Below are 16,115 nucleotides of genomic sequence, written 5' to 3' on the forward strand. Positions count from 1 at the left end.
CAATGCTACCAATTTAATTTTTTATGATGATTAGTTTTTGTGATTAGAAGGCAATTATGCTGAAAATCTGTCTTGTAGCTACTTGTAGCCTCAAAACATTATTTGATAATGGGCAGAAGTTTTAGACCATGCAACTGTTTTATACTATATGACCACATTATAAAGTTATTTAAAGCATGGATACATTTAACTCCTCACGTATACATGCAGATGGATTTTTTTCCTTTGAAGCTAAGTATTATCTCACTAATGTAACTATTACTCAAAATAATTTTGGAACTTTTTTCTGATTATTACCTTCTGAGATATTTTGAGCCAAATTAGACCAGTCTCACTGCTTTATGGGCAAGCTTTCAGACAATATTAATCTCCAAGTGATTGCCTATCATATTAACCAGACTTCTCTTCAAATGATACTTTATCCAAAAAATGTTCAATTTATCCAAAATACAAATTTTCTTACCCTGATGATTTAAAAAAACTCTCTAAAGGTTCTTTCTTTTTTTTTTTAAATGTCTGAAACATTTATATTAACATATTTCCATGCAAATAACCCAAAGAAAGTTTAGTATTAGTTGTTTTTGTTTGTTTGTTTGTTTTTTGTTTTTTTATACTGCAGTTTCTTATTAGTCATCAATTTTATACACATCAGTGTATACATGTCAATCCCAATCACCCAATTCAGCACACCACCATCCCCACCCCACCACGGTTTTCCCCCCTTGGTGTCCATACGTTTGTTCTCTACACCTGTGTCTCAACTTCTGCCCTGCAAACTGCTTCATCTGTACCATTTTTCTAGGTTCCCCATACATGCGTTAATATACGATATTTGTTTTTCTCTTTCTGACTTACTTCACTCTGTATGACAGTCTTTAGATCCATCCACGTCACAACAAATGACTCAATTTCGTTCCTTTTTATGGCTGAGTAATATTCCATTGTATATATGTACCACAACTTCTTTATCCATTTGTCTGTCGATGGGCATTTAGGTTGCTTCCATGACCTGGCTATTGTAAATAGTGCTGCAATGAACATTCGGGTGCATGTGTCTTTTTGAATTATGGTTTTCTCTGGGTATATGCCCAGCAGTGGGATTACTGGATCATATGGTAATTCTATTTTTAGTTTTTTAAGGAACCTCCATACTGTTCTCCATAGTGGCTGTATCAATTTACATTCCCACCAACAGTGTAAGGGGTTTCCCTTTTCTCCACACTCTCTCCAGCATTTGTTGTTTGTAGATTTTCTGATGATGCCCATTCTAACTGGTGTGAGCTGATACCTCATTGTAGTTTTGATTTGCATTTCTCTAATAATTAGTGATGTTGAACAGCTTTTCATATGCTTCTTGGCCATGTGTATGTCTTCTTTGGAGAAATGTCTATTTAGGTCTTCTGCCCAGTTTTGGATTGGGTTGTTTGTTTCTTTAATATTGAGCTGCATGAGCTGTTTATATATTTTGGAGATTAATCCTCTGTCTGATGATTCATTTGCAAATATTTTCTCCCTTTCTGAGGGTTGTCTTTTCATCTTGTTTATGGTTTCCTTTGTTGTGCAAAAGCTTTTAAGTGTCATTAGGTCCCACCTGTTTATTTTTGTACAGGAGGTGGATCCACTCTAGGAGGTGGATCAAAAAAGATCTTGCTGTGATTTATGTCAAAGAGTGTTCTGCCTATGTTTTCCTCCAAGAGTTTTATAGTGTCCGGTCTTACATTTAGGTCTCTAATCCATTTTGAGTTTATTTTTATGTATGGTGTTAGGGAGTGTTCTAATTTCATTCTTTTACATGTAGCTGTCCAGTTTTCCCAGCACCACTTATTGAAGAGGCTGTCTTTTCTCCATTGTATATCTTTGCCTCCTTTGTCATAGATTAGTTGACCATATGTACGTGGGTTTATCTCTGGGCTTTCTATCTTGTTCCATTGATCTATGTTTCTGTTTTTGTGCCAGTACCATATTGTCTTGATTACTGTAGCACTAAAGGTTATTTCTAAAGAAATGTTTCAGAAATGTTTGGTTCAATGACAGTATTGTTATAAATAAAGGTATTGGATCCCAAGATAACTAATTGGAAGGGGATCACGATTACCTGGATGTGGAAATCATACATTTTTTGGCACCTTCTCTGTCATAATTCCTCTACAGATTAGATAGCTTTACTTATTGGGTTGGTCTAGAAATTAGCTTCCTCTCAGCAATCATACTCTTATTTAATGAAATTTTTAATATTCTAAAATAGAAGTTATCCTTTTTTCCCTATACTCTAACCTATGCCTAATTATTTAAGGTGATGTTAATGACCATCCTTGGTTTTACTGTACTGTCCCACAATGATGCTATCAAGATTTGTAGAGCTCTTTGCCATTACGCTGAAAGACTTTTGGGCTCTGAGAGTTCTTATCACTTCTTTTCTTTGTCTTATAATTCTGCTTTTAATGATATCAGATTACTATCCAATTTAGTAGTCGCATTCCTCCACCAAATTAAAATTATTTGTTATTTCAATTTTCCTGCTACCTTAAATCACCTATAGACTAAGAAACCAAGTAACCAGGTTTGTCAGAAGTGTGTGTAAAATTAAATTGATGCTTATGAGTTAGCTGCTTGAACTCAGAGGTATTTAGTCTATTAATCAGATTTTTGCCCAAGTTTCCAATAGTTGAAGTTGTCAGGTAAGCAAATTCCAGATAAATGAGGTATTGTATGTAACATTCATCATGTTATTTTTTTTATAAGCTCTCTTTAAAATGATTCCTTGTTATATGAAAAATATTTTCTATTCCTTTGGAAAGTGCTCTTTATTAAAATTTCCTCTTCATGTATGGAGTATAATGAGGTTGCTTATCACCAAGGCCTGGGAAATTGGGAGGAATTACAAATTTTAATTCTGCTCTTGGTACTGGTTTGGATCAAATCACTTAATTTCTCTGTATTCTATCTTCTTTAACTATAAAATGAGAACAAAAAGTGTTAGTTGTGAGAAATAAAAAAAGAAAAAAATACAGTAGAGCTCTTGAATATAAAATATGCTACAAGTGCTTAGTAAAATCAAAATTATTTGTTGCTACAGACTCAGATACAGGTTTTTTTGTTTTTGTTTTTTAATTAATTAATTAATTTATTTATTTTTATTTATGTCTGTGTTGGGTCTTCGTTTCTGTGCGAGGGCTTTCTCTAGTTGTGGCAAGTGGGGGCCACTCTTCATCGCGGTGTGCGGGCCTCTCACTATCACGGCCTCTTGTTGCGGAGCACAGGCTCCAGACGCGCAGGCTCAGTAATTGTGGCTCTCGGGCCCAGTTGCTCCGCGGAATGTGGGATCTTCCCAGATCAGGGCTCGGACCCGTGTCCCCTGCATTGGCAGGCAGATAGATTCTCAACCACTGTGCCATCAGGGAAGCCCCCAGATACAGGTTTTGAAAGACAAACTGGAAGCTGAAAGGACCACTAGAGCCAGGGTAGAAAGGGAGAGAACTGACTTCACCCGAGAGCTGGAAGACCTGAATGAGGGGCTGGAGGAGACAGGAGGGGCCAGTTTGGCTCAGCTGGAAATAACTAAGAAACAAGAAACAAAATTCCAGAAGCTCCTCGAGACATGGAAGAGTCCACACTGCACTTTGAGGCAACCTCTGCCTCTTTGAAGAAGAGACACGGAGACAGCCTGGCTGAGCTGGAGAGCCAGGTAGAAAATCTACAATAGGTCGAGCAGACACTGGAAAAAGACAAGAGTGACCTGCAGCTCAAAGTGAATGATGTCCTGACGCATGTTGAGCAGATGACCAGAGCTAAGGTAAGGAACATTGCCAAGCCCTCCTTGAGGATTTAGAACATGGAAGTAGGCAGAGGAGGGGAAGGAAAAGAAAGCTAAAGCAAATTGGTGACTCAAAATATTTGCTAGTGGAGGCTAGAGATCTTCAGATTGGCTAGATCAGGTCTAATCTCAGTGATTATTAAAGTCACATGACCATCCCCTGAAGGTAGCCTGACAGTGGCTTCTGGTTTCATTGGAATTCCAGTCCATGTTCCCTGTGGGTCTCTCTAGTGATGATGTAGTAAGTAGGCTGGACAAGTGAAACCACGAGCTCATGAGTGGTGCTTCTCTCTTGAAGGATGGCTTTGAGTTGGGAGCACTCCACGGCGGGGCTCAGGTACTTCGAGTCCTTCTGAACAAATGGAGGCACAAATAGCTTTGCGGGGAGGAGAGAACTTTTTCTCCTTCATGTCCTCTGGCATCTCTTTAACGAGCCAACACTAGGAGAAACTTTATCACATGTTCTTTCTTCACTGAGCCCATTAATCTCTACACTGCCAGCTCTCATCTCCAATGACTAGTATCAGATCGCAGGTAAGAGCTGCCTTACCTCCTGCCAGTTGAGAGGAGTCTTGCTTGAGGTCACACAAATTGGTGACCAAATTGGTCACACAAATTTGGTGCCAAATTGTCCTTGTGAGCAGAATTTGTAGTCATCCGGGAAAGACAAACCAACAATAAAGCTTGATCTTTACGGACGGCCAGAAAAATGTAGAATTTCTTCAGATACTGAGTGACTCCTGAAACGTTTAGCATTAATTTCCTTTAAAGACCACGTTGAGTAGAAACACAACTACCCTGCTTTTCCTTCTCTTTCTTTCTTTCCACTGTCCCTGCCAACCCACCTCCAATTATCTTAAAATATAAATCTAGTGAGGACTTAGGTCCTCTCTTCCTCCGTCTCTTCTGTATTCTGCATTTTGTATCAATTCTGTCCTCAACTCAACAATGAAAATATTCTCACTCCTTGCCCTTGTAGGCTTCGTCTTCTTTTGTCAGCCCAAGTGAGCCCTGGAAGACCTTACTCTCTTCATACTCTTTGCCTCTCATTCATCCTCAGGAACTCTTCTGTTTCTGTACATTTTAGTAGGAAGTCATAAAATCATAAAACTGTTGATAGGTTCACCATAAATCCATACTAATTAGGTGTGAATTTTATACTTTCCAACTTCCTGTAGAATTTCATTGCTGCTCAGAAGTTCTTTGTTCTTCTAACTCACTTTGTTTTATTTTAGAAGAGAAACAGACCTCCAACCCTGCCTTTCTGAATCTTTCCTTTTGATAAATGTTAACATCTTACTGATAAGATTAAGACCATTAATTATAACTTCTCTCTTCACCTTATAAGTTATTCACTCATCCATTTATTTCCTTCTTGTTCCAAAGAATAAAATATTCTTCCACATGGGCATTATTCACCCATTGCAAAAAACAAAATAAAAGACTTTTCCATACTAAGAATGGTATTTTGAGAAAAAAGCAAAGTCTGTCCATATCTGTCTTAATCTGACTCCTTGACCAAAAAGTAATGTTCTATTTATCTATTGATATGTAACAAATCACTCCAAAACCTTAGAGTTAAAACAATAATTTATTATTCTCTTTCTTGGTTCTGGGGGTTGACAGGCTTATCGCAGATGGCGGTTGAGACTGGAATCATCCGAAGGTTTACTCATCTGCATGTCTGACTCCTGGGCTGGGATAGCTAGACAGTTGGGGGCTGGTTGGAAATCTCTCATTTTGTGTGACCTCTCCATGGAGCTAACTTGGGTTTCCTCATAACATGGCAGCCATAGGGGAGTTGGACTTCTTACATGGCAATTCAGGGCACTAAAAGCAAATATTCCAAGAGACCAAAGGAGCAAAGACTCTTGTGAGGAAGGCTTACAATACAGTGGAGTGATTCTGTGTGACTCCCAACAGCGATGAGTCACAGGGGTAAGGTCTACACGTGGCTGCGAATACTAGAGACTGTGGCTCCCTGGGGGGCCATCTTTGGAGACTAGCTCCCACAAGTAGGTGTATACCTCACTACCTCTTACTCCTTTAACCCCTGCAATTTCTTTTATTTCCTCTGATTATCTTTAAAGTATTTTCTTTTTTTTTTAACATCTTTATTGGAGTGTAATTGCTTTACAATGGTGTGTTAGTTTCTGCTTTGTAACAAAGTGAATCAATTATACATATACATATATACCCATATCTCCTCTCTCTTGCGTCTCCCTCCCACCCTCCCTATCCCACCCCTCTAGGTGGTCACAAAGCACCAAGCTGATATCCCTGTGCTATGCGGCTGCTTCTCACTAGCTATCTGTTTTACATTTGGCAGTACATATAAGTCTATGCCACTCTCTCACTTCGTCCCAGCTTACACTTCCCACTCCCCACGTCCTCAAGTCCATTCTCTACGTCTGCATCTTTATTCCTGTCCTGCCCCTAGGGTCTTCAGAACAATTTTTTTTTTTTTTTAGATTCCATATATATGTGTTAGCATATGGTATTTATTTTTCTCTTTCTCACTTACTTCACTCTGTATGACAGTCTCTAAGTCCATCCACCTCACTACAAATAACTGAATTTCGTTTCTTTTTATGGCTGAGTAATATTGCATTGTATATATGTGCCACATATCCTTTATCAACTCATCTGTCGATGGACACTTGGTTTGCTTCCACGTCCTGGCTACTGTAAATAGAGCTGCAATGAACATTGTGGTACATGACTCTTTTTGAATTATGGTTTTCTCAAGGTATATGCCCAGTAGTGGGATTGCTGGGTCATATGGTAGTTCTATTTTTAGTTTTTAAAGGAACCTCCATACTGTTCTCCATAGTGGCAGTATCAATTTAGATTCCCACCAACAGTGCAAGAAGGTTCCCTTTTCTCCACACCCTCTCCAGGTTTTATTGTTTGTAGATTTTTTAATGATGGCCACTCAGACCGGTGTGAGGTGATACCTCATTGTGGTTTTGATTTGCATTCTCTAATGATTAGTGATGTTGAGCATCCTTTCATGTGTTTCTTGGCAATCTTTATATCTTTTTGGAGAAATGTCTATTCAGCTTTTCTGCCCATTTTTGGATTAAGTTGTTTGTTTTTTTGATATTGAGTTGCATGAGCTTCTTGTATATTTTGGAGATTAATCCTTTGTCAGTTGCTTCATTTGCAAACATTTTCTCCCATTCTGAGGGTGGTCTTTTTGTTTTGTTTATGGTTTCCTTTGCTGTGCAAAAGCTTTTAAGTTTCATTAGGTCCCATTTGTTTATTTTTGTTTTTATTTTCATTTCTCTAGGAGATGGGTCAAAAAGGATCTTGTTGTGATTTATGTCATAGAGTGTTCTGCCTCTGTTTTCCTCAAAGAGTTTTTACAGTGTCTGGCCTTACATTTAGGTCTTTAATCCATTTTGAGTTTATTTTTGTATTTGGTGTTAGGGAGTGTTCTAATTTCATTCTTTTACATGTAGCTGTCCAGTTTTCCCAGCACCACTTATTGAAGAGGCTGTCTTTTCTCCGTTGTATATCCTTGCCTACTTTGTCATAGATTAGTAGAGCATAGGGGCGTGGGTTTATCTCTGGGCTTTCTATCCTGTTCCATTGATCAATATTTCTGTTTTTGTGCCAGTACCATACTGTCTTGATTACTATAGCTTTGCAGTATAGTCTGAAGTCAGGGAGCCTGATTCCTCCAGCTCCATTTTTCATTCTCAAGATTGCTTTGGCTACTTGGGGTCTTTTGTGTTTCCATACAAATTGTGAAATTTTTTGTTCTAGTTCTGTGAAAAATGCCAGTGGTAGTTTGATAGGGATTGCATTGAATCTGTAGATTGCTTTGGGTAGTAGAGTCATTTTCACAATGTTGATTCTTCCAATCCAAGAACATGGTATATCTCTCCATCTATTTGTATCATCTTTAATTTCTTTCATCAGTGTCTTATAATTTTCTGCATACAGGTCTTTTGTCTCCTTAGGTAGGTTTATTCCTAAATATTTTATTCTTTTTGTTGCAATGGTAAATGGGAGTGATTCCTTAATTTCTCTTTCAAATTTTTCATCATTAGTGTATAGGAATGCAAGAATTTCTGTGCATTAATTTTGTATTCTGCTACTTTGCCAAATTCATTGATTAGCTCTAGTAGTTTTCTGATAACATCTTTAGGATTCTCTATGTATAGTATCATGTCATCTGCAAACAGTGACAGCTTTACTTCTTCTTTTCCGATTTGGATTCCTTTTATTTCTTTTTCTTCTCTGATTGCTGTGGCTAAGACTTCCAAAACAATGTTGAATAATAGTGGTGAGAATGGACAACCTTGTCTTGTTCCTGATCTTAGTGGAAATGGTTTCAGTTTTTCACCATTGAGAACGATGTTGCCTGTGGGTTGGTCATATATGGCCTTTATTATGTTGAGGTAAGTTCCCTCTATGCCTACTTTCTGGAGGGTTTTTATCATAAATAAGTGTTGAATTTTGTTGAAATCTTTCTCTGCATCTGTTGAGATTATCATATGGTTTTTATCCTTCAATTTGTTAATATGGTGTATCACATTGATTGATTTGCGTATATTGAAGAATCCTTGCATTCCCAGAATAAACCCCACTTGATTATGGTGTATGATCCTTTTAATACACTGTTGGATTCTGTTTGCTAGTATTTTGTTGAGGATTTTTGCATCTATGTTCGTCAGTGATATTGGCCTGTAGTTTTCTTTCTTTGTGACATCTTTGTCTGGTTTTCGTATCAGGGTGATGGTGGCCTCATAGAATGAGTTTGGGAGTGTTCCTTTCTCTGCTATATTTTGGAAGAGTTTGAGAAGGATAGGTGTTAGCTCTTCTCTAAATGTTTGGTAGAATTGGTCTGTGAAGCCATCTGGTCCTGGGCTTTTGTTTGTTGGAAGATTTTTAATCACAGTCTCAATTTCAGTCCTTGTGATTGGTCTGTTTATATTTTCTATTTCTTCCTAGTTCAGTCTCGGAAGATTGTGCTTTCCTAAGAATTTCTCCATTTCTTCCAGGTTGTCCATTTTGTTGGCATATAGATGCTTGTAGTAATCTCTCATGATTCTTTGTATTTCTTCAGTGTCAGTTGTTACTTCTCCTTTTTCATTTCTAATTCTATTGATTTGAGTCTTCTCCCTTTTTTTCTTGATGAGTCTGGCTAATGGTTTACCAATTTTGTTTATCTTCTCAAAGAGCCAGCTTTTAGTTTTATTGATCTTTGCTATCGTTTCCTTCATTTCTTTTTCATTTATTTCTGACCTGAACTTTATGATTTCTTTCCTTCTGCTAACTTTGGGGATTTTTCGTTCTTCTTTCTCTAATTGTTTAGGTGTAAGGTTAGGTTGTTTATTTGAGATGTTTCTTGTTTCTTGAGGTAGGATTGTATTGCTATAAACTTCTCTTTTAGAACTGCTTTTGCTGAATCCCATAGGTTTTGGGTCGTCATGTTTTCATTGTCATTTGTTTCTAGGTATTTTTTGATTTCCTCTTTGATTTCTTCAGTGATATCTTGGTTATTAAGTTGTGTATTGTTTAGCCTCCATGTGTTTGTATTTTTTACATATTTTTTCCTGTAATTGATATCTAGTCTCATAGCATTGTGGTCAGAAAAGATACTTGATATGATTTCAATTTTCTTAAATTTACCAAGGCTTGATTTGTGACCCAAGATATGATCTATCCTGGAGAATGTTCCATGAGCACTTGAGAAGAAAGTGCATTCTGTTGCTTTGGATGGAATGTCCTTTAACTATCAATTACGTACATCTTGTTTAATGTATCAGTTCAAGCTTGTGTTTCCTTTTTTATTTTCATTTGGGATGATTTGTCCATTGGTGAAAGTGGGGTGTTAATGTCCCCTACTATGATTGTGTTACTGTCGATTTCCCCTTTTGTGGCTGTTAGCATTTGCCTTATGTATTGAGATGCTCCTATGTTGGGTGCATAAATATTTACAATTGTTTATCTTCTTCTTGGATTGATCCATTGATTATTATATAGTGTCTTTCTTTGTCTCTTGTAATAGCCTTTGTTTTAAAGGCTATTTTGTCTGATATGCGAATTGCTACTCCAGCTTTCTTTTGATTTCCATTTGCATGGAATATCTTTTTCCATCCCCTGAGTTTTAGTCTGTATGTGTCCATAGGTCTGAAATGGGTCTCTTGTAGACAGCATATATATGGGCCTTGTTTTTGTATCCATTCTGCCAGTCTGTGTCTTTTGGTTGGGGCATTTTATCCATTTACATTTAAGGTAATTATTGATATGTATTTTCTTATTACCATTTTCTTAATTGTTTTGGGTTTGTTATTGTAGGTCTTTTTCTTCTCTTGTGTTGCTCCACCTAGAGAAGTTCCCTTAGCATTTGTTTTAAAGCTGGTTTGGTGGTGCTGAATTCTCTTAACTTTCCTTTGTCTGTAAAGGTTTTAATTTCTCTGTCAAATCCGAATGAGATCCTTGCTGGGTAGAGTAATCCTTTTTTTTTTTTTTAATTAATTTATTTATTTTTGGCTGTGTTGGGTCTTCGTTTCTGTGCGAGGGCTTTCTCTAGTTGTGGCGAGCAGGGGCCACTCTTCATCGTGGTGCACGGGCCTCTCACTATTGTGGCCTCTCTTGTTGAGGAGCACAGGCTCCAGACACGCAGGCTCAGTCGTTGTGGCTCACGGGTCCAGTTGCTCCGCGGCATTTGGGATCTTCCCAGCCCAGGGCTCGAACCCGTGTCCCCTGCATTGGCAGACGGATTCTCAACCACTGCACCACCAGGGAAGCCCTAGAGTAATCTTTGTTGTTGTTTTTTCCCTTTCATCACTTTAAGTATGTCCTGCCCCTCCCTTCTGGCTTGCAGAGTTTCTCCTGAAAGATTAGCTGTTAACCTTATGGGGATTCCCTTTTATGTTATTTGTTGCTTTTCCCTTGCTGCTTTTAATATTTTTTCTTTGTATTTAATTTTTGAAAGTTTGATTAATATGTGTCTTGGCGTGTTTCTCCTTGGATTTATCCTGTATGGGACTCTCTGTGCTTCCTGGACTTGACTGAGTATTTCCTTTACCATATTAGGGAAGTTTTCAACTCTAACCTCTTCAAATATTTTCTCAGTCCCTTTCTTTTTCTCTTCTTCTGGGACCCCTATAATTCGAATGTTGGTGCATTTAATGTTGTCCCAGAGGTCTCTAAGACTGTCCTCAATTCTTTTCATTCTTTTTTCTTTATTCTGCTCTGCAGTAGTTATTTCCACTATTTTATCTTCCAGGTCACTTATCCATTCTTCTGCCTCAGTTATTCTGCTATTGATTCCTTCTAGAGAATTTTTAACTTCATTTATTCAATAATGTTCATCATTGTTTGTTTGCTCTTTATTTCTTCTAGGTCCTTGTTAAACGTTTCTTGTGTTTTCTCCATTCTATTTCCAAGATTTTGGATCATCTTTACTATCACTACTCTGAATTCTTTTTCAGGTAGACTGCCTATTTCCTCTTCATTTGTTTGGTCTGGTGGGTTTTTACATTGCTCCTTCATCTGCTGTGTGTTTCTCTGTCTTCTCATTTTGCTTAACTTACTGTGTTTGGGGTCTCCTTTTCACAGGCTGCAGGTCCGTAGTTCCCGTTGTTTTTGGTGTCTGCCCCCAATGGGTAAGGTTGATTCAGTGTGTTGTGTAGGCTTCCTGGTGGAGGGGACTGGTGCCTGTGTTCTGGTGGATGAGGCTGAGTCTTGTCTTTCTGGTGGGCAGGTCCACGTCTGGTGGTGTGTTTTGGGGTGTCTGTGACCTTATTATGATTTTAGGCAGCCTCTCTGCTAATGGGTGGGGTTGTGTTCCTGTCTTGCTAGTTGTTTGGCATAGGGTGTCCAGCACTGTAGCTTGCTGGTTGTTGAGTAGAGCTGGGTCTTAGCGTTGAGGTGGGGGTCTCTGGGAGAGCTTTCGCCGTTTGATATTACGTGGAGCCAGGAGGTCTCTGGTGGCCCAATGTCCTGAACTCAGCTCTACCACCTCAGAGGCACAGGCCTGACACCCGGCCAGAGCACCAGGACCCTGTCAGCCACATGGCTCAGAAGAAAAGAGAAAAAAGAAAGAAAGAAAGAAAGAAAAAATATAAATAAAAAGAATTAGTTATTAAAATAAAACCTAAAAAAAATATTAAAAATAAAAAAATTAAAGTTTTTAAAAAAAAGAATAAAGAAAGAAGGAAGAGAGCAAGAAAACCAAAAAACAAATCCACCAGTGGTAACAAGTTCTAAAAACTATATTAAAAAAACAAAAAAAACAACAACAAAAAATGGACAGACAGAACCCTAGGACAAATGTTAACAGCAAAGCTATACAGACAAAATCACACAAAGAAGCATACACATACACACTCACAAAAAGAGAAAAAGGAAAAAAAATTATATATCTTATGTTAAAAAATAAAAGGAAGAGAGCAACCAAATCAATAAACAAATCTACCAATGATAATAAACTCTAAATACTAAACTAAGATAAACATAAAACCAGAAACCAGTCAGTCGCATACAGCAAACCCCAAGTCTACAGTTGCTCCCAAAGCCCACCACCTCAATTTTGGGATGATTCGTTGTCTATTCAGGTATTCCACAGATGCAGGGTACATCAAGTTGATTGTGGAGATTTAATCCGCTGCTCCCGAGGCTGCTGGGAGAGATTTCCCTTTCCCTTCTTTGTTCGCACAGCTCCTGAGGTTCAGCTTTGGATTTGGACCCGCCTCTGCATGTAGGTTGCCTGAGGGCATCTGTTCCTAGCCCAGACAGGACGGGGTTAAAGGAGCAGCTGATTCGGGGTCTCTGGCTCACTCAGGCTGCGGGGAGGGCAGAGTGTGGAATGAGGGGTGAGCCTGTGGCGGCAGAGGCCGGCGTGACGTTGCACCAGCCTGAGGCGCCGTGCGTTCTCCTGGGGAAGTTGTCCCTGGATCACGGGACCCTGGCAGTGGCGGGCTGCACAGGCTCCCGGGAGGGGCGGTGTGGAGAGTGACCTGTGCTCGCACACAGGCTTCTTGGTGGCCGCAGCAGCAGCCTTAGCGTCTCATGCCCGTCTCTGGGGTCCACGCTGATAACCGCGGCTCGCACCCGTCTCTGGAGCTCTTTTTTTTTTTCTTTTTTTTTCTTTTTTTAAAGGCTCATGGGCCTAGTCGCTCAGCGGCATATGGGATCTTCCCAGACCAGGGCTCAAACCCATGTCCCCTGCATTGGCAGGCAGATTCTCAACCACTGCGCCACCAGGGAAGCCCCTGGCGCTCTTTTAAGTGGCTCTCTTAATCCCCTCTCCTCGCGCACCAGGAAACAAAGAGGGAAGAAAAAGTCTTTTGCCTCTTCGGCAGCTGCAGACCTTTTCCCGGACTCCCTCCCGGCTAGCTGTGGTGCACTAACCCCTTAAGGCTGTGTTCACGCCGCCAACCCCAGTCCTCTCCCTGGGATCCGACCTCCGAAACCCGAGCCTCAGCTCCCAGCCCCGCCCGCCCCGGCGGCTGAGCAGACAAGCCTCTCGGGCTGGTGAGTGCTGCTCGGCGCCGATCCTCTGTGCGGGAGTCTCTCCGCTTTGCCCTCCGCACCCCTGTGGCTGCGCTCTCCTCCGTGGCTCCGAAGCTCCCCCCCTCCGCCACCCGCAGTCTCTGCCCACGAAGGGGCTTCCTAGTGCGTGGAAACCTTTCCTGCTTCACAGCTCCCTCCCACTGGTGCAGGTCCCGTCCCTATTCTTTTGTCCCTGTTATTTCTTTTTTCTTTTACCCTACCCAGGTACGTGGGGAGTTTCTTGCCTTTTGGGAAGTCTGAGGTCTTCTGCCAGCGCTCAGTAGGTGTTCTGTAGGGGTCGTTCCACATGTAGATGTATTTCTGATGTATTTGTGGGGAGGAAGGTGATCTCTACGTCTTACTCCTCCACCATCTTGAAGGTCTCTCTTAAAAGTATTTTCTTAATTGGTTCTTTCAAAATTCAGTAATGTCTACCTTTCCTCAAATTAGCATGTCTAAAACCAAACTTATCCCCTTCTCCTGAAGCTGACATATTTCCTGTGGACATTTTTGTTACCAGCAACACCCTGTTTCTTCCGTCACCCAGACTCTAAGCCTAGAATTGATTATTTGTTTCCTCTCTGTTCGTGGCTTTCCCATCAATTATTACAGCAGGTCAATTTTGCACTGTCTTGCAATTTTTCATTCCATTCCCACTCACATGTATGACTTTCATTATCTTTTAACTGGACTATTGCAGTGGTTTTCTAAATTATCTTTTTTTGCTTTTAGTCTTTTTTTCCAATCTATTTTAAATAGTATCTGTATGACTATTTCGAGAGATGGCTTTATTGAATCATGTCCCTGCTTCAAAGTGAACTCCAAACTTGTGCCCTTCAAGGTATCCTGTGGCCTGTGATCTGACTCCACTTGCCCTGCCTGTTTTAGATTCTGGTACTTTGTTTCCTGGACCCTCTATTTCAGCCAGATATCCACTTTCCTACCAATATGCCTTTTCCAACTAAACCGTCTCCCTGGAATGCTCAAGTTCAACTTTCCTTATTAAGATTTTATCTGTTTCTTAATTCTTTTAGCACTTCTGGTGTCCCCCTTTACTGCTGCATTGTATGGTCTTTTCACTTTGCTTCAATAGAAGACATCTCTAAGGCAGAAACTAGGTCTTATTTTACTCATGTTTACTACATGCTTTCCGTAATCTGTACACTCAGTTACTAGCGTTAATCTGTTACATATGCCTCTTGGGAATTCTGTGGCTCATAGGTTTAACAATTCGTCCAGGGTCACAAAAATTATATGGCAGAGCTGGGCCTCAGCTCCAAATCCTGTGTATGTCTGTGGGTGACTGCATTCTGCCTTACGTATTTGTTGGTGGGATAAAGTGATTCTGTTCACCCTCATAGGCATACACATTATGCTGAACTTTATCCTGAATTGTTTACATCATCTTTTCTTGACTTATAATGCCAGAAATGCCAATACTCAGTGGTACAGTGGAAACTGAAGCATTTTTGAAAGTATGTTAGGCTGACAGAGAGGCCCAGGGCAATTTAGAAGTTATAGGCAATCTCACAATTATCTTGATTATTTTGAATTCCCATTGGTTCCTGAATTTCTAGGAGGCAGCATTTTTATGCATCATTTTAAGAGCCAGCTTTAGGATGAGTGTGCATTATTTCATTAACCTTTTCCTTCTTGGTATCAAAATTTAGTGTCTATCTTTAGGCTTAAACTTGAAGTTCTTTTGAAGCTACCACCCCTTTGAATGTTATATCCCTGTACAGGCCACCTTTAGATGAACAATCTCATTGTCTTTTGCAGATCCTGCTTATGGAAATACTTTTTCAATTGAAAACACTATACCAGTGTAAACAATGCCCATGGATAACTACCATCTGAAGCGGTGCCTAAGGGCAAGTGTCTTTCCTGTGTGCCCAGCGGCTGCCTACTCTGCAGATGTGCACAGCTGGCTTCTCTTGAAAACTGGGGATTCTCTGGCTCCTTTGCTTGCCATATCCACAACACTGACTAAGTTGTCTTATAGAGATCTGTATTCTTTTACCCTCAGCAAACAGGTGTGTAGCAGAGCACACTCATGGCCACAAGCAGAATTGGCATCTCTCCCATCTGGCTGTGTTCTTGGCCCCAGTTCATGGGTCATTTATTATTGGAGAGAACATAAAATAAAGATGGTTCACAGAGTCATCATATTTTTATCCAGTTTCTTCTGGGACCCAGGATTCATGACAATCTGAGCAAACTGGGACGTTAAGTCAATTAATCCTTAACATTTCCTTTGTTGTTATGTCATACAATGGATGCTTAGGAATCTAGTATCTAGTGCCTGACTTTTTTTTTTTTTTTTTGCGTCTGCACAGGCAATTATCAGTTCAAATCCTAAACCCAATGCATACTACCTGTGTGAATTTGGGCAAGGTATTTAGCCTCTCTAACTCTGTTTTCTCATTTATAAAACAGAGGCAATCTGAGTTCTTGAGGAATATTGTGAGGAAAACAGCAAGTGTGCCAACTTTGACTATCAAATTACTTTCAGAAGTGGGAGCAAACATATTCAATGTTCGAAATATTAGAAATTACAGATTATCTAAAAACTGTTACCTGTGTCACTACTATAGCTTATAGTAGCAAGTGGAGAATGTGGGTAATTGAGTGTGGCTGGCATTTGACATCAGTGCTCTAAACTACATGATGCTGATGGCATTGTAGAGAGAGCTGATCATTGAATCTTTGCCAGGTCTGGTTTCATAACCACCACCAAGCGTGGGTGTGCTACGGAACATCTGAGAATAGAACTGTTCCTTGTCAGCCT

The 16,115-nt window shown here is 39.8% G+C and overlaps 1 protein-coding gene across 1 annotated transcript in view; it reads left to right on the forward strand.

Annotated features, from left to right (window-relative positions):
- MYH15 (myosin heavy chain 15) overlaps positions 1 to 16,115 on the forward strand; it is a 198,963-nt gene that overhangs the window by 120,269 nt on the left and 62,579 nt on the right. Inside the window, 3 exon segments of the mRNA XM_036851779.1 lie at positions 3,077 to 3,088; positions 3,417 to 3,588; positions 3,591 to 3,793. Coding sequence (XP_036707674.1) covers positions 3,077 to 3,088; positions 3,417 to 3,588; positions 3,591 to 3,793 — 387 coding nt within the window.

The sequence above is a fragment of the Balaenoptera musculus genome, chromosome 4, assembly GCF_009873245.2.
Source record: "Balaenoptera musculus isolate JJ_BM4_2016_0621 chromosome 4, mBalMus1.pri.v3, whole genome shotgun sequence".
NCBI classification, from domain to species: domain Eukaryota; kingdom Metazoa; phylum Chordata; class Mammalia; order Artiodactyla; family Balaenopteridae; genus Balaenoptera; species Balaenoptera musculus.